General features: G+C 50.1%; 1 protein-coding gene across 2 annotated transcripts; it reads right to left on the bottom strand.

Annotated features, from left to right (window-relative positions):
* Positions 1-47: 47 nt before the first annotated feature.
* ZFTRAF1 (zinc finger TRAF-type and ring finger containing 1) lies at positions 48-22,482 on the bottom strand. 2 transcript variants are annotated; one of them, XM_078879530.1, is made up of 5 exons: positions 20,734-22,482; positions 7,357-7,595; positions 5,217-5,348; positions 3,239-3,450; positions 51-2,852 (listed from the first exon to the last, which is right to left on the bottom strand). In XM_078879530.1, the coding sequence occupies exons 1-5, from the start codon at positions 20,980-20,982 to the stop codon at positions 2,461-2,463; spliced, it is 1,224 nt and encodes a 407-aa protein (XP_078735656.1). In that variant the 5' UTR covers positions 20,983-22,482; the 3' UTR covers positions 51-2,460. The 2 variants fall into 2 exon arrangements, with proteins under 2 accessions (XP_078735657.1, XP_078735656.1); XM_078879531.1 differs by lacking the exon at positions 5,217-5,348 and having other exon boundaries at positions 48-2,852.
* Positions 22,483-23,506: the final 1,024 nt, after the last annotated feature.

The raw sequence follows: 23,506 nt of genomic DNA, 5'->3' as shown, positions 1-23,506 counted from the left end.
GATATGCCGTATTATGTATGCATGCACATTGCATTGCGGCGGCGCATTCACTGCAGTGAAAGTATTCCCATTCACTTTGTGAAATTAACTTCAATCGTGTATACTAATTTCACTAATGTGCGTGGCCTATTCTTTGCTCACAAAGTTGTTGACCTCTTTAAAGAGTCGTGCGAAGGAGGGCGATCCAGCAGTGGTTCACGAAAGGCGCGGGAAATATTCGTATCCAGCAGTTGCTCATGCACAAAGGTTGGAATCTGTCCAGCGTAGATCTTACATCGTCTAGATGTACATAGCGCGCCTTATTTCACTCTCTACAAATCTCGCAATAACTTTGTGACCGCGGTCAGGGCCGTCCATAGCGGGAGTATCACATCTGACAGTGACGTCAAAGCACGCGGGATCCCCCCCCCCCCAAGCGCGGGGCCCGGGGCAGTCACCCCGATTCGCCATGCCTCCCTAGGGACGGCTCTTGACCGCCAGTGTCCTGTGACTGCCGCCACCCCTGCCGACAGCCTTGGGCTGTGGTCGACCAATCGGCAGGGCTGGTTGGCTCAATGGGCCTTAACCAGCCGAAAACAAGTTTGCGTGAAGATATTCTCACAAAAACGACAATGCCACTGGATCGCTCTATTTTTTTTAATTGTATTTCATGGTGGGGGGGGGGGGGTTCCATTGTAAATTAGACCTTCAAATGTTTGGCACGGAGTACACAACTAGTTAGGTGTCAATATGTACTCGTGAAAAACTGGAATATAGCATGTTGTCATTATTATTCTTCACCACTATACATCGTAAAGTAAACCTACTACGCTCGTTACAGTGACCCAAACCGAGGCATGCCGAGCGAGGGTTCCATACACAACAACAAAGCATAAGGGGGCGAAGGAGACGTCGAAACGTCACGAACTGATGAAGTTAAATCCAAAGAAAAACAAAGATAGTCACGTAAGCTTAAAAAGTTTAGCAGGGAAATTAGCGGGTTTGATCTGTTGCATAGCTAACAATGACAAAGTATTACACACACAGAAAAAAACTCCGCTAAATCTCCGACCAAAGTACTTAAAATAAAAAAAATACATAACCACGTAAAAACAGCAGAGGTTCTCAAACTCCAGTCGTTACGCAAGCGCTTTATTTTTGTAAATCGGCAATTTGAATTAAATAATATTTAACCATGGAAAAATATTTTTTTGGGGGGGGGTAGGGGGGGGAAGAGTAATGCTTGAGGATTCTGGGTAAAAACGAATGCTTTCGTAATCGTGTTTTGAGTGGAGGAAATAACCAGAGTGCCCATGCACAAAACATGAATTGCAGCAGCCTATTTGCTGTACTACCACCCTGGTGCCTCGTTCGCGGTTCACCACAAAGCAGCTGCACCGCAGCCTAAGGACTGGAGTTGAAGAACCTGCAGCTTAGCGCATCGATACTCGTCCGTCACGTCACACACAGCTCGAGATTTCACTTGAAATTCTACATCTTAGTCCCAAACGAGCGGTATGTTTGTCCACGCAACCGATGTGACGCGCAGTTCGCCGGATGTGCAGTTGGGTGGTTTATGCCTCGACCGTTCGCACGGCCATCGTCCGTCATGAAAAATACACAGGTCACAGATGAAATGGGGCAAACGACATCTACAACTCTTCTTGTTGAACCGTTTGGATGCGAGCATTTGACGCGTTAATGTGCAGTTAGAATATTTAATTATGCCAACCGTGATGACGGTAAAGCGGACCTCGCATGCCATGCAACACGCTAGCTCGCCACCCGCCCCCCTCATCATGCCGTCCCTCCTCCCCTCCCTTGGGCTTCCCTCTCTCCCCGACGACTGTTCAGAATAAAACAAAATTAAACCCTGCAGAAAAGATTTGCGATCAGCGGCGGCGCCGTTTAAATCAGTAGATGTAACTCGGATATGATTTTTTGTTTCTAAATTTCCTGCCCACCGCTCATCCTGTGGTTTTTAACGTTTCTCTTTTCCTCCGCGTGCCCCCCCGGCTGAGCGAGCACTCGCAACGTCCCGCCCCGCATCTGGACAGCGCAGACGTAACAAACACTTTTGTTTACATTAACGGGTCGAGCTACGGCCGCCTGCAACATCCAGCCTTCACGGACAGGTACTCCCCCAGTGGTCATCCCACGCGGAGGAGGGACCGGAGAGCGATGAGAAATCTTCCCCGATGTTGACGTTGGCTGCCGACGGAGGGCGAGAGCCACCACACGCTCCGTTTCAGCGGCGGGAGGGCACTTTGCGTCGCGGACATCTCATTTTGCTTTCTCCCAAGACGCCGTATTTACTTGCCGTGAACACAACTCGTATTTTACTTAACGTGCCCGTGCATTCGCCGGCTCTCGCCGCTTTATCGCTCCAGTTATTCACGTGTTTTTAATCTCGCCCTCTTCGCCCCCTTCCCTCCATCCTCGTCTTCTCCACCCTCCTGCTCCTCCCCGGCCGTCGCCCTACTACTTCTGCACGTGGAACATGAAGAGGCGCAGGTTGATGTTCTTGGCGGCGAGCAGCTTGTTGCACTCGACGGCGGAGACGATGGGCAGGGGCAGGTACTCGGTCTCGTTGCCCTCGTTGGTGAAGGTGAAGTAGTGCACGACGGGGGTGACGCGGGCGTCGTCGTACGGCCCGCGCAGCAGCAGGAAGGCGCACTCCATGGGCGAGCTCAGCTTGCTCTTGAGGTTCAGCTGGAAGGAGAGCGCTCGCTTGCACGACAGATTGGGGTTGCGCTCCGAGTCGTTGACGCGCCCCTTCAGCACCCACGTCTGGTTGAGGATGTTGAAGCGCGGCGTCTCGTAGTACAGCCTCGTGATGAAGTCGTCCGTCCGGTAGGGTCGGAACTGAACCTCTGCGAGGGAGGGGAGGGATGCGAAGGGGTGGGAGGGAGAATGCAACGAGCCAGCAGTGTTTGCTGAATGGTGTGCGCACACCGAATCAAGGCAGACCACCACCGGCATCTGTGAAGGCTTCGTCTGGCAATTGAGTAGCTATGTTTAGACAGCTGATTTTGGTGATTCTTGCAACCGTGATGTAACAATACTTTTTTTTTAAGTCAAGAAAAAAAGGGGGAAGGGAGGGATGGGAGGCAGAGATGGACAAGAGCTTGGTCATGACGGAGGAAGGGAGGGAGGGAGTACAGTGTGGTGACGACAATAAAGATCTGCACACAAGCTAATAACGGGACGACCTCCAAGTCAAGGAGCGAGCGGTGCGCGTGGATCGGAGCAACGTTACCGGTGTATCCGATCTTCTCCAGGCTCAGCAGGGTGAAGATGTCATTGAAGAGCTGCATCTCCTTCTTGTGGTTCTGGTCCATTTCGTCGAGCACACCCATGAGCTCGGAGCCGGTCTTCTTGGGGTGGCAGCACTCGGCCTCGTGAGCGCTGATCTCGTGGAAAGGGCCCTGCCACGGGCACCCGATGCGCTGGTACCGACAGTTCGTCAGCCTGGGCACAGAGGGGGGGGGGGCACGGGGGTGAGCCTATCCTGTGCCTCGGTGTCACGTGTCACGTACAGCCCCGATAGTCCTTTCCACTGTTGGATGATTGTTGCTGCTGTTGGTGTAAGGTGATAGCACAGTGCGCTTTCAAATGTTCTATTTTTGCGTGACACCCCACTAATTTAGCTGTGTGAAAACAAATGGAGTTTGTTTTTACTTCTAATCGGTACAGGCGGGGGCTTAAAATAATAGTTTTATGCGATTTCTCTATCAGCATCCTGGCACGAGCCGGAGTAGCCTTTCAGATCTCTCACGGCTTTAGTGTCCATGTCGGAGAACGGCTCACGGAAGCGAATATTGCCGAGCGATCGCTCAAGAGCCCTTCAAGCGACCTCTGGGTACACACAGCGAAGTGGCAGCACTTCCCCATCCACTCTGCGTACGAGAGTGAAGATCGTCACGTGACGGTCAAACCGATTTTTTTGTTTTCAGAGTTGGAATGTAACCAAATTGAAAGTGCAGAACCAAATATTTCAGCTGATGGTTACGTCGGCGACCAGGCTGATGCCGTCGACTCACGAGACTCGAAAACCCTCGGCGGTTAAACCGCAGGCCACCGCCCGGATTCGAACCCAGGTTTTAGCGGTGCCAGCTCAGCGCTGTGACCTCTGACCCCCTGACCCACCCGGCCATGGCTAAACCTGTAGCGGTGTTCCACGCAACAGACCTCCCACTGGGCTGTGCTCGGGTGACAGGAATCAATGCAGCCCATCGGAACAACATCCCCAATTGTTTGTGCCCCAGCCGAGTTAGGGCATTGGTGGGCACAGTAAACTAAAACTAAACTTTTTTTTTATTTTCCACTGAGCTCTCTAGCTCTTTTTCAGAAGCGACCTGGTCACTATGATAACGCAACGAAGCGGCTTATTACGTGTAAATGTATCGCAGCTAAATATTCTAAACGCACGTTTCTAAATGTGGAGGGGAAAACCAGAGGACCCGGACAAAAATCCACGCGGCCACGGGGAGAACGTGCAAACTCCAAATATACATGCATCATATTGTCGGGATCGAACCCACGACCTCCTGCATCCCAGGCGAGAGAAGTTAACATCTCGCCACCATGGCGCCCCTTGCTATAAACACGAAGGCCCGGGTTCAATCCCTCCGAGTGGCGAGTGGCATCCGAATCGGGTCGTGGGTCCCCAACGATCTTGGCCAACCGGCGCTGACCAGTGTGGTCAAAACTAAAGTGTGGTAACACAACATCCGTGCGTAATAAAGGTTTTTGGGTTCAGATCGCGTTATTTATAAATGTGTCGTAACCCTCCACCACCCGACACGGCCAAACAGTAAAACACGTGTCACGTTTACAAAGGACAAAATAATTCACTTCTTTAGCCCACCGGTGTGCTGAAGAGCAAATCAGCCCAATGAACCTGGATGTACTTACCAGCGAAACGTCGTACTACTCAAATTTTTAATGATGTTGATTTGCTCTTCAACACACCGGTGAGCTAAAGAAGTGAATTATTTTGTCCTTTGTAAACGTGACACATGTTTTACTGTTTGGCCGTGCCGGGTGGTGGAGGGTTACGACACATTTATAAATAACGCGATCTGACCCAATAACCTTTATTATGAATAATATTGGTCGCGAAAGCCTACTACGTGTTAAACTGACAACATCCGTGACCGACGCTGCGTGTGGGGGCCCCTCATCCAGCAGTGGGTTCACAAAGGGTTCTACACGATCCATTTCCTCATTATTACCATATTTGGGATGGTGCTGCGGCGTAACGGTTAGCACACTGGACTTGCAATCCAGAGGTCGACGGTTCGATTCGATCTCCTGGCACGGCGGTTGAAACAATGGGCAAGTCTCTTAAATCCCCCCCGCAGCCTCTGTCCACCCGTAAATAAGAAAAAAAAATGGTTACACCAGAGTTAGTGGATGAGCACGTGGCGGGGGCAAAGTGCGGGTATACTCTCGCCTCCTCCAAGGCGTCTGACCAGCATGGAACGTGTTGCCAATTACCCTCCAAGGAGGGGGCTCTCGCTCGCTCTCTCTCTCTCCTAGAGCTCCCTCTAGTGGAGACCCCTTCCCGCAAGGCAGTGGCGTGAGCGAGCAATTGCAGGGCCATCCCTCCCCCTCGCCGTGGGGATTATTTGGTCAGCGGACGGGTGGTGAAGGCAGCGAGCAGAGTCGCGTGTGAGCAAAGTGCAGAACAACAATGGGGGTTTGCTGCGGTGCCCCCTACCGCCCACGACGGGACAGCCCCGTGCACGCGCCGCCAGGCTCGCGTCCCGCTTAGCTTCCGAGATCTGATGAGAGCCGGGAGCACTCTGGGCGATTTGGTCATTATGCGGGGATGAATATAACCCTTTGCCTTTTCAAACTGGAGCCACAGCTGCCCAGCGCACACCACTCTCAAGGCAGGTGGGTTCCAGTGGTTAGGCAGAGTCAGATTTAGCTTTGTGTCAGTTCTTGCATGTGCCCGTACAGGCCATGGATGGCACTGCTATGCACGAACAGCACAGTGTTGAAGGTTTCTCACATCGTACCCATTCATCAGTAGACCTACTACTTGCACAGGTCTACTGATTAGAAACGACCAGTCAGTTGTCAAAAGGACTGGGATTCACACCTTGAACGAAAGAGGTGAAATGCACCACCCTGGCGGGTCGCGCGACTGACGCTCGTTGCAGAGGTTGGCGGTTTGAGCCCCACAGCCGCCCTGGTTAACTACTGCGGGTGCATTCACTGTGGGTGGCCGTTAAAAGATCCCGTGTCGTAATTCGGAAATGAGTAAGCAACGCAAATCTCTTAAAATGACCGGCTCTGCCGTGGGACGTTTGTGGAATTTCCACCAGCGGCTCCGGAACACCGCCGCAGTTGGGTGCCGTCACCCAACGGCTCGTTTGAGCAAATCTGACTTTTTAAAAAAGTGTTTTGTGTTTCCAGGCCAGCCACCGCAGGCGGTGGAGGGGCCAGGGCTTAGCCGTTCGCCAGTTTGCGTTCAAACACAGCCCACGGTGTAAAGCAACTCAACGCTTCTGTCCACCAAGGTCACCACGAGCGGAGCGCACGCTGGACTCGCTCTGTGCCATGTGCTTCTGCTCCTGGCATTGTAAACAAGATTTAGTGAAATGAGATTTACTTTTTTTTATTTTTAAATGAACAAATTCAACCCCAACCAAATAAACATTTCAGCCACCCCGAAGAACATTTTCACCTGCCGCCTATGCCAGCTATGGTAGCTACACAATCAAGATAACGATCCCCCAAATAGCCGACAAATGCTGTTGAGGCAAGTGCTGTTAGCAAGCACCTAAGAAGACGAGCACGAGGGGATGTTGTGGCCTTCGCTATGCCCAGTGCTGGTGTTTCCACACCACACCAGATGCTCTTTACATCCGAGTCGACCTAAGACCGGTCCAGATAGAAATATAATCGCACCCTGGTCGCCAGGGTTCGTAGCGCAGTGTGCCAACCACTCCACTACCACTCACCAAAGACAAACACTCACACACGCATGCACATACCACACCACACTCTCACACAAAGATCCCCCGTATAGCCTTACCATAATTTTGGGGCAAGTGCTGTTAGCGAGCACCTATGAAGGCTGGCAAGGCACACGAGGGGGTGGATGGCCAGCACCATGCCCGGCCACCTTTGTCTCCCTAGTGGCGATGATTACGCATCGCACCAGGTACTCATTTGAGGCCGAGTCGACCTAGGGGAGGTCCAGGACCGGTTCAGATAATCCGTCACCGGTTTTGGTGGCCGTGAGCGAGAATCGGCCGGGTTCGTAGAGGGGCGCGGCGCGCTAGACCGCTACACCACCGCTCCTCACACCGCACCGACACACACACACGCGCATCACACCCCACGCACACACACACGTACCGGTCCTGGCAGAGCTCCTTCTGGTGGTGCTCCAGGCAGGAGCGGGGGAACTGGTGGAGGCAGAAGCCGCACTCGGCCGGCAGCTCGCTCACCGCCTTCTCCACCGCCAGGTTGCGGCAGCACAGGCTCTTGCTGATCTCGCAGCGGCAGTTGGGGCACGTGGCCTGCTCCTCCTTGAGCCGCGCGTCGGCCAGCAGGTGGATGAAGCAGCCGGCGCACATCAGGTGTCCGTTGGAGCACTGTCGGGCAGGCGGGGGGGGGGAGACACGGGGAAGAGGGCGGTGGAGGGGATGGGGTTGCACGTTGCTGTACCGTCAATTCGACAGCGCTGCCACCGTCGTCGTCGGCGCAGACGCTGCCCGAGCGTCATGGCGACACAGGAAGAAGTCGACGGTTCGATCGCCCGGCGCGGCAAGTTAAATAGCGGTGCAAGGTTCTTAAATTCTCCACCGCCCCCCCCCCCCCCCACACTGATCTCTCGCGTCTGTCCACCGGGCAAAGTGTGAGTGGGTGCACCACAGTGGGTGGAATCGGCCGGTCGTGTGTGACGGGGTCATCAAGTGTGGGTACCGTGCCCACTGGGTGCAAGAGGTTAAAATATCCTCTAGAGGGGTCTCTCGCATTGGAGGCCCCTCCGCCAACAGTGGTGTGGGCGAGAAATTGCAGGGCTTCACCTTTACCTTTGACCTTTTTACCGTTGCTACCAAAATTGAATCGTCTCGCTGCTGAAATAAGCGGACAAGCGGCGCTCATTCCTGTTGACGGCCCTGGGTCAGTGGCGGGCATTCCAAATTACTATGGCAGGGACAAGGCCATCCATAAGCCGCTGACTGCTGTCGATTTCCCACAAAGCGGTTGTTGTTATCTTATCGAGGGATGGTGGGTGGTGGGGTGCTGAGTTTGCCCGTAAGCCAGGGGTCTGAACCAACAGCGGTGCAGCTGCGAGCTGCGTGCCCTTAACACCCGGCGCCGCGCCACACGTGGCAACCGAACAAAAGCGTTTTCTGGAATAATTGCCGGCCGGGTGATGCGGTGCCACGCTTCTCAGTGCTCCATGGCTGTCGCCTGCAAAACAGAACAAGCATGAAATGGACACACGCTGCAACTCGGCCGTCGCCCTCGCGCGACTACAAGCAAGGCGTCCAATTGACCAATCGTTTGATCGAATGGATCGAAGGATGGACTCCGGTTCTTGGCGAATCCATCCTCAATTCCGGCTGCCTCCACGCCTGCCAAACCGACGGCCACGTGCGCCGCGCCGAACCAGACCACACGCTCTGGCACTCCTCGCCTCGAGAGTAGCGGAGAAAGTTCAGCCCGGGGATGAAAAAATCTGAACGTGGCAGCCGCTCTCGGCTTCCAATCCTCAGCCCCTGAATGCTCTTTATCTAATGAGGCCACAGCCGGCGTGTGCAGTTGCGGTAAGGTCCAGAGAGGCAGGCCAAGACTGCCCAACCACCAAACCGTAGGTTTACAAGAGGCGGTGCAGGTAAAAGTGTGTTTCTGGAATTACTTGCTCCCGCCAGTGCTGTAAATACGTACGTTGAACGTCTTTCGCACCGTACGTGGCCAACCATGCGAATCGGAAGTGCTGAAGTGAGCTCAGGAGAGCTCTTATGAAGGGGTACTTTGGCCTACTCTTCCACGGTGGCCAGACGTCTTGTAAGAGGTGGCAGTACCCCACAGTGCGGCGTATACAAACGGCCAAAAACCGTCGTCACGTGCGACGTTGTGTCAGCTCGCAAAGTGCAACGGTCCGGACCCTCTCCGACGTGTTTGCGGATCGTGGCCGCGCATTTTTCCCCGCGCGACGTCCGACGTTTCGCACCCAATGCCGGCAGCTTCTCCAGAAAATCTCAAATGTAGTTCCCGCAGCTCCCGGCAGTCGAAGCGAAACGTCGGGGACACGGTGCCCGGAACAGAAAACACACGCCGCGACGCAAGAGACGCATCGGAGAGCGACGGCCTGCGCAGGCGTAGCCTGGGAGCACTTTTGCACGAGCCCTGCCAGAGACGGCGCGGCGAGCGACGACGCTGAAACCGAATCGCGTATCGACGACGCGTCGGGTCACACCGCACGGAACGCGTCCGTGTACACAGTCTACGCTTTCACAGCGAGTCATTGTTCCCCGCAAGACCGCACCCAGGCTGCCGGCCAGATAGACAGATAAATAAAACGTGGTGAAATATTCTCACGCGCCGTCTCACCCGATTGAGTTCGGTCCAATTTGTTTTCGCCCGTTTACAGCGCAGTGTTTCTCCCACACAGCAGTACGGGAAGGCGTCAAAAGGTCATTGTTTATGTAACTGCGGTGCCACCACAAACCGCCCTGATCCAGTAAAGGTCAGTAAACGTTTATTCTCGCGGTGGCAATTCGGTGGCGAATCAGAACACTTGGCTCTGTCTGCACACAATGCAGGAGTGTAACAGGGAAAGGTTCCAGGAAATGTCACAAGCGTCGACTGCATAAGTACCACAATTCCGTGCTGCATTTCGACAGCACGAGTATTACGAGGGGGGCAGAGAGTTCCACAAATTAGGCGACCCTCTCAGGACCTCATTTCTCACAATCATCCGAATACAGCAAATTCACACGGGGTCTCGTTTTTTTCAAGTACCCGTAAGATTCATCTTCTTGATTCTTTCGGTAAAGTCACGTAGAAGGGAAATAATAAAATAATAAAAATAAAACATAATAAAATGCAATTCTCTTTGTGAGAATTGCATTTTATTATGTTGTATTTTTATTATTTTATCTTTCTGAGAATTGTATTTTATTATGTTTTATTTTTATTATTTTATTATTTCCCTTCTACGTGACTTTACCGAAAGAACCAAGAAGATGAATCCCTGCAGTCACGAAAGCTTTAAATCGAAACCCGTAAGATTAATTTGTTTTCTTCTTCAAAGTCTTATTTGCGGGGGGGGGGGGGACGTACACACACACACAGAGATAAGAACCAGAATGAAGCATCACCATCCCAGCGTGGGCGAGTTAGTTCCTCTGCGCACGTCCGACACCGCAATATTTTATGGATATTCGTCCCTTATCAAGAGGTACGGACAAAATTCGACATCAATTATGCCCCATGTAAAAAAGCTACTTCATACGTACACCGATATTTACCTGCGACATTAAACGCGCACAAAACGCACCTCGGCAATCCCACAACCTGCTCGCAGGCAGCTCTGCAACACGATCGGAGGGAATTGGGCGTTTCTTTGGTTTGTTTCGGGAAACGTAAAACTGCCTTCCAGAAACTCGATCTGACCGTGTGACAATGTGGCAGGATGCCGTGACTCGCCATCAGAAGGTCCCCAACACACGCGGAGGCATCGGGTGTCGACTCGGCCGAGCTGACGAAATAGGTTCTCCCGTGCGAGCGGGCAACGGCGGTTTCTCCGTGGCGAATGTCATCCCCAAGGGCTTCGGTCAATTCACCGCCGGCGCAAAACTTCATTAACTCCTAACGCGAATAGCTGCCAAGATCACTCGTTTCCCATTGCACGGAGCACTCTTCAAAGTGTCCTTTCGCCAAGTGAGGCTCGGTGTGACGACCGCCTTTTTTTATTACTATTTTACTATTTTTATCTTAACAGCTAAGGCCCACGGAGCTATTAAGCTCTTTTTCACAGGCGACCGGGCAATCACAAATGACAGCTCATTGAAGTGGCTTATCACGTGGACATTTATAGCAGTTAAATACTCTAAACGCACGTCGATTCTGAAAAGTGGAAGGAAAAAACGGAGGGACCGGAGAAAAGTCCACGCGACCACGTGGAGAGAGACACGCAAACTCCAAATATACAGCAGCAGGCGTCAGGGTCAGGCGTTGACGACGCTGCGGAGATGCACCACGACGCGAGCTGTCAATCACGCGAGTCGGGCAGACGAACCGTCGACTTGATGGAACGCACTGCCCTATGGGGGGATTCGTCGCGTGGCTCTCCGTGAACGACTCGTCGTCCCGTCGGGCGCTCCGCTACCCGACGGGGAATGTCCTCGTCGATGGCCGCAGTTTCCGTCTGCAAGGCGCTTGACATCTTGACGAATCGACTTTCTGCTTGGCGTGCGAAAACACTCGAATTCGCTGCGAAAGTGTCGCTGCCAAGGCCACTCGGCAGCGTTAACCGTCCCCTTCGCGTGCCCATTTGCTGCCCCGCGCATGATGGATGACGGGTCAAGCTGGGGTCACTGACCGCGGAGGAAACAAACTTTGAAGCGTGGTCTATTTAGTGGCAAATGAGTCCGCGGTATCTTTTATTTTTAGAAGTCGTGGAGTTTTGCAATGGTGCTAAATTTACTTCGAAAGGTGGACATTCCACAACAGCCTCAGGGCTGCCGATGGGCATTTGTGGAATTTGAAGGAACTATTTTTTTTATGTACCGCGTAAAACTGCTTACGTCGAGTTGAAAATCAAACGCAAAGCACGTGCACAACCATACCATATTCACCCGGCTCCACGTCACCCCGGTTGGCATTCGAGGAAATAATCAACACGCGAAACGACGAGTCAGATAAGTTCATCACTTGGCTAACCGTTGTCATCCGACTGCTCTGTTTTTGCCAATTACTTGGGCCCACTTAAAATTGGTAGCTTCCCAGATACCTGCCTCCTGAAGGTAGGAAACCCCCACGCGCCCACGGCCAGCGCGACGCGGCTGACGATGCCTACGAAGTCGTTGGCAAGCCCCGCCCATCACCTCCCGGCCAGCGGCACACGCGGCACTGGTTGTCCCAACTATTTTCATGCCATACGACGAGCCGAAAAATGTAAACGTGACCATCGGAAAAGTGACCGATAACTTGAATAATCAGAGAGCCCAGCTGGTGCTATTATGACATTTGGAGTTGTGGTCAAAATAAGAGGACAAAATGAGCCCTGAAACATGTTTGTGGTGGCTCAACAACTTGGCATCATCACCGTACTGTATTTGGAGACCAACGAGCGTTGAGAATGTCGTAACGAGGTTACAATTTATAATGTATCCACGTACATGATCGTTATTATAAATAAATAACTGCCCTTGGTCAATCTGCTGTTGGATGATGGCCTCCCTATACCTTGGTAGTCATAAGGACTGTTTTGACCATACTTCACCATGTTGGTCAGTGCAGGTTAGCAGGGGGAGGGGGTGGGGCCAGAACCAGTTCAGACATCACTCGCCACCCAACTCAGCTGTGGTAAGGAATTCAAACTTTGCCGGGTTCATGGCGAAGCGTGCTACCGACATCGCCAAAAACACCGCCCGGTGAACGTGAATCGAACACACAACCGAATATCACCGTACATCACGACAATCCTTACTTCTGCAATTCTCAACATTAACATATTGTGCCCGTTAATGTCAGGTGATGCTTAGCCGTGAGCGGGGAAGCGAATTCAGATCGTCAAGACACGCACCACCCACAGCGGTGCTCCAAATAAATATATAATATGTGCTTGACATTTCAAAAGTATGCTTCAGGGCCCGTTTTTTAACTGCCACTGTAATAATTGATAAGACCATGAATGAAATGTTTTAAATTAAACTGGGGCATATGACCCGGACGATAAACAATTTACGTAGAGGTATATATATAAACCTACAAAAAAAGTTCTGCACTGGTCACAAAAAAAGTGTAACTCGGCCACAAGATATTATTTTAGAATGGCATAAAAATGAAACCATGTATGCACTTAGGCTGTATTACTACTATGAGCCAAGAATGTCTGTTTGTGTGTAACGCACGTGACGTCACTCCACATGCCGCACCCCCCTCATTAATATTCATGAGCGGGTGGATTTTTACACTCTCGCAGAAGGTCGAGCGGAAATAATTTTTCTTCGCAAATTCGCTTTAAGTTTGACGTTTCTTTATTGAAAGTGAATCTAATAAATAATTCTACGCAGCAACAAAGTGGATTTGGTGTCTTTATTTATTTCTTCAGCACATGAGACAAAGTCTAATTTATGCTTCCACATTATGGTAAAATAGAAATTTCTCGGTGATTTTACAGATATTGTATCGAATTCCAATTTATTTCAACCCCAGCGACCGAAAGCAGAAGAGAATAAAGTATCAGAGCAGTGAAGTGAAGTGTTTTATGACGTACTCTTGTGCATGATTCACCGCCTTTAAATTTACACAAAACACAATTATACTCTGCTCAATTTTTTCGTAAATATTACAGCTTCCGTCCTAGGACGGGCAAACAAGCGAGTTATTAATAATATAATCAACGTAAAGTGAGCCACAAATTAAATTATGTAGATGTTTAAGTACACTCGCAGTCACAAATGACACTAACACATGAAATTCGAGGATTGTTGTGGAGGTCATGGAAGTGGTTGAGTCACGCTTCAGGACGTCACTCACCACTGGTGGTGGCTGTGGTCTGGAATCGAACTCAGAACGCCGGGTTCATAGTGCAGTGTGCGCTAACCTCTTGGCACCCGTTCGACCCGTTCAATACTTTAAAGCAGTGGTTCTTAACCTGGGGTGCACGCTGCATCCCCTGGGGTTGCCGAGCCATGGCCAGATTTTTTTTAAAGGTAAATCATCGAAAGACAAATTAAGCACGGTCACGTAAATACAACTACTTTGTTTCATCAAACCTATATATTTATTAATAATAACATTTTTAACGATTGAGAAATAAAGGGGTGGAAGGCTGCAGTAAAGGTTATAAGAACCACCGCCTTAAAGGGTTATCTTGCATACATCATTAGCGTATGACAACACATGACTATACTTGGGTTGTTCTTGCCAAAATAAACTACAAATTAGCAAACAATGTTTGCGAAAACAAATGTCACCGACATGAAAAAAATTATTTATTTCCCCCTTTGCAACACATTTACAAAAACAACGACACCTCGTTTGTGTGGAATGGTGAGGTTTGGTGCCCAAAAGCACGCCCAATATGGAGGCAGTGAAAGACCACAGCCTTTGAGAGTCAAGGGAGAGCAACGTTCCACACATTCTGAGCATTCCCACGCAGCCAGCTGTCGCCCCCGGCACCGTCGTCGTTCAAGTTGCAACTTTGTCAGACCCGAGGGCATCTCCCATCGCGGTGTGACTTGCGGAAGAGGAACATTGGCGGTGGTTAGTTTTTTTTGTCTCATCAAACGAACAAAAATATGCATTTCCACTGGCGTACGCTTTTGCGGTTGAGCTGTATATGTCTGATGTGCTTTCGGGTTGGACCGCGCTTTGCGAGGCGTGGTGTCCAACGTTTCGCTCCACATGCCGCGAGCTTCTTCGAGAAGTGAATTCAGTTGCGAGGAGTGACGTGTCGGGGCATTGTGCCGAACAACACGCCAGTGTATAACCTGAAAACATGTCGCCGAGCAAAATGCACTCCCAACGTCAATTCAACAACAGCAGGCAGCGAGATGTATTGTGACATAATATAGTTTTTTGGGTCAGATCGCGTTATTTATAAATGTGTCGTAACCCTCCACCACTCGACACGGTCAAACAGTAAAAAAAGTGTCACGTTTTTCAAAGGACAAAATAATTCACTTATTTAGCCCACCGGTGTGCTGAAGAGAGTATCAACAGCATTTTGAAATTTGAGTAGTCCGACGTTTCGCTGATAATTACCATCAGCTTCATCGGGCAAGAATGGTGAAGCTCTCCTGTTGCTCCCGGTCTTAAATAGAGCAGCATCAGGGTGACGTCATCATTTAATTCAATTCAATCTGGTGCAGTGATTCGAGGAAAAGAGGGGGAGGGTATTGTAATTATATAGATTGGTAATCATTCAATTGTGTCGGGTGGTGGAGGGTTACGACACATTTATAAATAACGCGATCTGACCCAAAAACCTATATTATGAATAATATTGGTCGCGAAAGCCTGCTACGTGTTGTATTGTGACACTACGCTTAAGCCAATGGCGGACGTTTACCAAGTTGGATTCAAAGCTGCACGACGGCTTAAGAAGCCGAAAGCAAAACAACCAAGAGCAGTTTCATCAAGGTCACGGTGGACATTTACTCATTTCGAGATCTTCACATGCACAGCTGTTATTATGCTCAGCAACGACCCCTCCCGTTCGTGGAGATGGAGCGTGGCTATATATAGGGCACGCTTCAGATTCCACATTACGGGTTGCAGGCACACGTAGGGTGATTATTCATTCACCCAACATGTGCAGCAGCGTGCGGAGGCCAATTCATTCTGTCACGGATTATCCCGCCGCTACTCGCTTTACTCGTTTCACAAACACGTGGACACGGCTCACATGGCGGGGGGTGGCGGGCTCGAGAAGATTTCTTTGGTTGCATAAACATTGCAAATATGATGTAACGCACACATTGCTAGCTGGAAATAACCTTCTCCTGCAGCCAGCAGGGCTCAGGGTTGTACTATTTGGTATACCAATGTTGTGGGAATTACATGCACTAATCTTGTTTTGTTAAAAATTTCCATCATGCCGCATTATAAAAAAAATGTAACGATCGTCCCTATTACCAACTCTTTCCACTCACGATGAATATAACTATCAGCCGAACAAAATACGCATATTGTACGCCGATTTTGGGCCAGCCCTTATTTATCTCCAGCCCTTGGATTCCATTCCAGTCCAATGAATGTTGTACGCCACTCACAGTGTGTGGCCATTCCTGATTGAGAAAACATCGAAGAGTGGACCCAAACAGAGCCCGCAGCACCGGAGTCCTGCGATGTTATGCCACGGTAAAAGGATGGGGCAACGATCATCATGGTGCCCGCGCCATTCATACAGCACCAAGGCGAGCACAAAGGGGCAATGTTTTACAGACACTGTCTTCAAGTACCGATGTTGCGATGTGTTTTCTTTATCGATTAGGTCATTTGTGGGCAAATTTTGTCATTTGCCAAACTCGGACCAGCAGGGCCCACACAGTCCAACTTGGAATTCCAATCAATTTCATGAGCTCGTAAGTTGGACAGCGGAGCATTACCCACAGCTGTTGATTGGCCAACGCGGAACAGATTTCACTGCATGTGGCCCATAACCCCCCTATACTTCAAATCATTATCAAGGCTGTACAAGAGCTGTTACTGAATGTAGAACAGCACGTTTGCTTCATGCAAGAGGCAAGCCCAAGACGCAGAGCCTGGGTGTATTGCTACTAGGGAAGAGCCGATGGAAAGTGGCTCCCAGGAGCAGTCACGGTCTTGTTGCCAGCCTCAGAAACGACGGAGGACTTCTCAATGCAGCTTCTTCTCCTGTTCAGGATGCCAGCTCAAGGTCTTCTTCATCCAATCATCTGAAACGCGTCCACAACCCACTTCTCGTTTTGCCACTGGCCTCAATTTATACAAAAACCCACGACCAATAAAACAAAATGGGGGTTTGGTCAGTGGGAAGCCATGGAAATGTTGCATCATGATCGGAAGGCACAGGCAACTGATATATACGAGAATTGACAACCATGTCAATCCACTGCTGGATGGCCTCCACACACCATGTTTGTCGCGTTTGACCATACTTCACCAAGCTGGTCAGTGTGGCCCAGGAGCAGTCAGATATCACTCGCCACTGACGGTAGCCATGGGTTGGGAATCAAACTCAAGTTGACAGGGTCGTGGCCTGGAGCAAATGGCGTTTAGCGAGTCAACCTTTGAAAAATGGCGAGTAACTTCCTGGAATGTAACCGTTAACTAAACTGATTAGATGAGGGCAGGTTTTTTGTGTTGTGTCCTTTCTTTAAAGGTATTGTTCTCGGCAAGGTGTGGGAAACAGCAGTGTTTTTTTTCCGACTAAGCCAAGCAAGTGCTTATGTCGCTATCAACCGTCTTGCTGTGAGCAATGGGTGACTATGACGGGGTTTCAGCAAGAGTGTAAATTGGCGATGTATTTCATGCAACCTGCAGTCTGCCACCGAGCCAGGGTTCACTTTACCTCTGCTCTAGCGAGTGGCGCTGCAATTTAGTATGCTGTGCGTGTATCTGGCGCGTGTGTGCATCGGTGCTGCTGCACTGCTCCAACGGGCAGTGATACAGCAATAGCTGCATATAAGCCAGACCAGGATATGGTTGCCTCCCCTGACGTGTACACACACACACAAAAACCAAGCAGGTCAAACCATTGGAAGACGAATATCTCACGAAACCCAAAGCGGGCTGAAATTACAATACATGCAAGCGCATTGTCTGGAGTTATCTCACAACTGATCATAAAGACCCCGGGGAACGGATAATGTCCCACGAAGCTGTCCCAGGACAGCTACCGTATCAAAAGGTTGGCAAACCCTCGACCTCGTGCGGCGGGGGTTAATATTAGCGGGTTGGCACCTGCCACTCGGCGACTTCGACGCTCAATGATTGCATGGCACGCTACGATAGGGCCCATGCCCAGCCAAGTCTGTATTTGTGCACTGCCCCAACCGGACCGTCCGTGGCTGGCGCTTTGCTACGAAGTGGTTTAAACTGGTCCGTGGCATTTTGTCATTGCACATCACCACCACCACCACCACAATCACTACCCAACCAACCACAGCGAGGCTTGTGGAAGTCACGTGAACTGGCGTAGAGCCATTCTGATTTTGTTGTTGTTGTTTGGAGTGGCTCGGAAGCGTATCCTGCCTGCCATTTGGGGGATGGTGCTTGTGCTATTACAGACGCATGCATACATACATACAACACACGTGTAAAGTGCGGGCAGTTAACAGGAACAATGCATGGCATACCAATGATAACACTGTACTCTTTATTATATTTAAAACAATAATAATGGTACATTTAATTAAAGATGAAAAACAATACACAATGACTCCGTTTTCCATTGGTACAGCACTGCAGGTGTGTGCAAAACCAGCGTATGTCATACGAACAACACCCATGCAACCACCGACCGATATAGGATGTACATAATAAGGTACATTATCAACAACACAAAGTCGTAGCATATCCAATACGTGAAATTCACGCGTGTGAGCAACAGTGGAGTGGGAACGTGCGGATAGGTTGTGCCAATGTGTTTCAAATATATTTATCTCGGGCGTTATGCATCCCAAACTTCAAGGTCAGACCGAAACAAATTACAGCAATATTTGCAACGTGGCCACAAGTACAGTACTGCAATGTTGTGTGTGTGTGTGCGTTCGAGACCACATTAACCCATTTAAAGAGACAACCACATAGCATTTCGTGACCCAGAGGTTAGATTGTGTTCTGCTAAGTTTTTACCGGGATCTACAATGCAGCAATTGTCAGGGTGGGGAGGGAAAAAGAAACAAAGAGAGACATTGCCATCTTACAAAACGCACGCGTAATTATTATAAAGACACAAATTTGTTCATTGTGGAACGTGTGGGGGGTGGCAATTCGATGACAATGGCAAGTGACGTTGTTGAATCAGAAATCACATTCGCCACGTACATACAGACACGTTGTAACAATGCGCATTCGGCGAGTTTAAAGGCGGCACTTCTGGGCATGACCGACGCATAATTTGTGTTGCGTGAATATTCACGACGCGTGCGCGCATCAGCGGGGGCATTATCACCACCACCACCACACCATTACCATCATCGCGACACCAGCAGCAGAAGGGCATTTGCTGATGCAGCCCGTGCATTACGATTCCATACCTGTCAACCCCCTGTATCAGTGCCCTACCTTATTACAGAACAATCCAGACCTTACTGGTCACCACGTGCCCCGTATACATCTCAACGTTCATCCGACAAAGTCCCATCACGAGGGAGAAACGCAAACAGAGAGAATAAAAAAAAATTGCTCGATGTCCACGTACAAGAACACGGGCTAAACCGTATGGGTTGACAGGTACGCGATTCAAGGCAGTGCTTTGCTCTGCTTTCAATGTCAAACGGAGTTGTCGCACAGTGCCATCAAAACCACCCCACACCCACCACTCCCGTATGAACAATCGAGGCAATGGGAAGGTGGGTCGTGGTCTCACAGCTCCCGTGACCCACCGACAGTGTCGTGATGAAGACAAAACGCCGGAATGCTCGTTTCAGCCTTTATTCAGCTACCGGGCGGGGTTTTATTTGATTTTTGTGCGATCGTAATGGCTGGCCTCCTCCTCCTCCCCTTCTGTGTTGTCAACTCAACACCTTGACATATATATAACATATATGACCCAACGCTGCACACACACACACGTCGCATGATGCATACATATCGCGTATTCTAAACACACACGCGCACTCTATTGTGCACAACACACAAGGTGTATCCACTCAACATTGCAGACGGACAATGTGATAATGCCCTCTGTATGCAGTGCACGTGTGAACAGGGAGTCTAGAAAGGTGTTTTTTTTTATCTGCTGCATCATGTGTGGGTGATGTTTAAACAGACAGGCAGACATCATACAAAATACTTTTTTTCGACGGCCTATAGTATATTGGAAGTATGCTGGTGGCAATGATGATAGTGGTTATAAATAGGCATGGCTGTGGTGATAGTGGTTATGATCGCGGTAATGGCGATGTAGATGGAACATTACTACCGCTACATGAATATAAATACCTCCCCCCACATAGCCATAAGCAGACTTTAGGGGCAAGTGCTGTTAGCAAGCACCTATGAAGGCACAACCACTATTATTACCAACACCACCACTTTAATCACAACTACCACCATCACCACCACCAATACCACATCACGACTGCCATGATCATCACCACTACCACCGTTATTACCACCACTACCACCATCATCTTCCACCAATATGGCCATCATCACGACCGTTATAACCACTATCATAACCACCAGCATATTACTATGAATACCACCACCAACGGGTACCACAAAGACGCAATAATCGCCAACACGACCCTCATTACCATAACTACCAAACATTATCACCTTCAACATAGCACCAACACCATATTCAACATCACCATCAAGTCGCTGTCACCATCAACAACAACCGTACGACCTCCAACACACCACAATCATTAACCACAATTAATAGCACCACCATCATCATCACCTGCAAGTCAACATCATCAGCAATATCTTGGATAAAAAATTATCATCACCACCAGCAAGTCAACATCATCATCAGCAGCAACACCATCTTGGAAAAAAATCATCACCACGATCATCATCATCACGTCCACATCATCATTAACAGCACCATCTTGGAAAGAAAAAAAAACATCACCACGACCACCACCATCATCATCCTCACCAACCAGTCAACATCATTAGCAGCAGCACCATTTTGGAAAGAAAAAACATCACCACGATCATCATCATCACTTCCACATCATCATTAGCAGCACCATCTTGGAAAGAAAAAACATCACCACGACCACCACCATCATCCTCACCAACCAGTCAACATCATTATAAGCACCATTTTGGAAAAAAAATCACCACCACGACCATCATCATCACAAAGGCGTGCGGGCGACCTGCCTGGAAGATGGAGGCCTTGGGCAGGTCGAGACACACAGTGCAGCACAGCACGGAGTACAGCCTCTCCTCCAGCTTGTTGCTGTTCGCGCCTCCAGCACCGCCACCACCGCCGCCGCCTCCACTGCCGCCCTGTCGGCCCGGCTCGTCCAGGCGGGCCCGCTTCTTCACGGGCTCCTCCGCAGGGGCCACCCCGGGCGAGCCGGGCCCGGCCTCGGCCTCGGCGTCCCTCGCTTCAGCCTGAGCCATCATCGCTGCCCCCCCACCGCGGGTGACTGGGCTCCCCCCTTGCCTGGCTGCCTCCTCCTCCTCTTGATTCCACCGTCTCTCCCTCGATTCCCTTGCCTGCCTGCCCCCTTGACTCTCTCTCTCTGCCTCCCTGTGTCTCCCTGTGTCTCCTTGCCTGCCCCCTTGACGCTCTCTCTCTCTGCCTCCCTGTGTCTCCTTGTGTCTCCTTGCCTGCCTGCCCCCTTGACTCTCTCTGTCTCCCTGTGTCTCCCTGTATGCCTGCCTGCCCCCTTGACTCTCTCTCTCTCTGCCTCCCTGTGTCTCCTTGCCTGCTTGCCTGCCCCTTTGACTCTCTCTGCCTCCCTGTGTCTCCTTGTGTCTCCTTGCCTGCCTGTCTCCTTGTTTGTCTGTCTCTGTCTATCTTCCTGTCCGTCTCCCTGTCTCCCTGTCCCAGTATATCCCGTCTCACCGTCTCCCTGTCTGTCTCTTGTTATCTTTGTCTGCCTATCTCCCTGCCTGTCTCCCTGTCTGTCTGTCCCCTTGTCCTCCCCCTGTCTCTTTGTTTCCTTATCCCCCTGGAGATTCTGCACCAGACGCACTGTGTGTGTGGTGTACAAGCTGTACTGGTTTCTCCTGTAGTCTGTAGAACAATGTTGTAAAGAATGTGTGTATTCTATATACGTGTATGTAGTGTGCGTGGAGTCAATACTCTTATGTTCTGTGTACTACAATATTACTTGCATATCGCCTATAAAGTATATTGTATTAGTATTGTATATACTGCACTGCACTCTACGTACAGTCTATGCACTGTGTATAAACTGTGTATACAGTCTGTTATATAACCTGCATGTCTGTGTCTATTCTAAGTGATGTACGTACAGCACTAATCTATGTATTGCTATACTGTGTGCTTTGTTCTCTATCGAAAACTACCAATTATTTATAGTTTAAATGCATGTGCTCGATACCGATCGTTGTACTGTCTATTCTATGTGCTGTGCTTGCTGATGTTGTATTCTATTTATGATTATTGTTACTGTACGGTGTTATCCTTAATGTTAATTACAGGAATGCATTGTTAGCTAAAGTTATGCGTTTAACAGCACTGGAGCTGCGATGTCCAGCACTATGTACAACCGAAATTTGACGCCGATGTATTTATATTTTTGAGCAAATGTTATTCTCTCCCGTCAATATGTATCGGTTACTACCGTTATTATTTATATGTATGACTCGTTTGTATTCAAGTGATCTCCGACTGCACTGTTTTGTGTGCGCGTGTGAGACACTAAAACCTCCACCTCACAACCAAAACCCCCCTTCTTCTTCCCGGCCTATTGAGACTCAAGTTTTTACGATGCCCTCCCCTGCTGAGCTACGGCTAAATTGATAGACATGTTTAGAAGCGGAACGTGTACTTTATATCGGCGAGTGTTATTAGTAGTAGCAGTAAATAAGAGGTTTGTTGCGATGATGATGATGAGGGCTCCTGTGTTGACGTTTGTTCGCTTAATCTGCAGTGACGCAACAAGTGGGCGACACGGGGGGGGGCGGGGCAGCAAAAAGAGGCGGAGCCAAGATGTGACCCCCACCCCTCGCCCTTCGGCAAGGGGCGGGGGGGGATCACATCCACCAACCCCTTGAACCAATCGCAAGGCGCCTCGCGACCACCGCGCGCGCGCGCGACAACCAATGGGAGCGCGCGCGCGCGCGACAACCAATGGGAGCACGCGCGAGGCCGGGATAATGGCCCGCCCACCTCCGCCCCCGCCCTCTCCTCCCGTTGACAACCGGCACGCATGCGCAATGCGATGTTTACGTCGAACAGCTGACTCGGGATCACGTGGCGGGGCAGCGGTGGGAGGGGGGAGTTTAAATGCCTCCGCTCAGGGTCTCGCTGCCACAAGAGAGGTTTTTTTTTTACCTCCGCCTGCGATGGGGCCTCGTTTTGGACTCGAAATGCAGTCACTTATAACGCCACTGTGGCCTTAAAAGGATAAATATATATGCATATAGTAGGCGACGTTTCGCGCAATGACCCTTCATAGTGCAGAGCATGAGTAACCGTTCCTGGCATCGTGTGCTATTGCTCAAAACGGCGACCCACAAATATATTTGCCTTTTAAGGCCACAGTTTTACAAATGAAGATCAGTGTTGGCTTGCTTCGTATTTCGGGGGAAATATAAATCTATTTTTAGGTCAAATTAAGCTGCGCAGGTTTTATGTTTAAGCAAAGTCAGCAGTTAGTTCCTGCTATATCTATCTGCCCCTTCAACAACCCGCACGGGCCAGATTGGTGAAGTATGGTCAAACAACACCTCCCATGCGCCAGAACGCGTGTGTGATGGTTTCGCACAATCGACGCGCAAGTCAGAGGCCGCACGGTTCGATCTCCAGGCGCGGCAGTTGAAACAACAACAACGGGGCGATCGGAGCAAATTAATTCCCTCTGTTCACCCAGCAGTCTCGAGTGAACGAGCCAAATTACGTCGGAACGGCATATCGCGTGATGGGCTCCTGACACCTCATCGCAGCAGATGGGAG

This window comes from Lampetra fluviatilis, chromosome 54, assembly GCF_964198595.1.
Source record: "Lampetra fluviatilis chromosome 54, kcLamFluv1.1, whole genome shotgun sequence".
Taxonomy (NCBI): domain Eukaryota; kingdom Metazoa; phylum Chordata; class Hyperoartia; order Petromyzontiformes; family Petromyzontidae; genus Lampetra; species Lampetra fluviatilis.
This window is presented reverse-complemented; position numbering and strand designations above follow the sequence as displayed.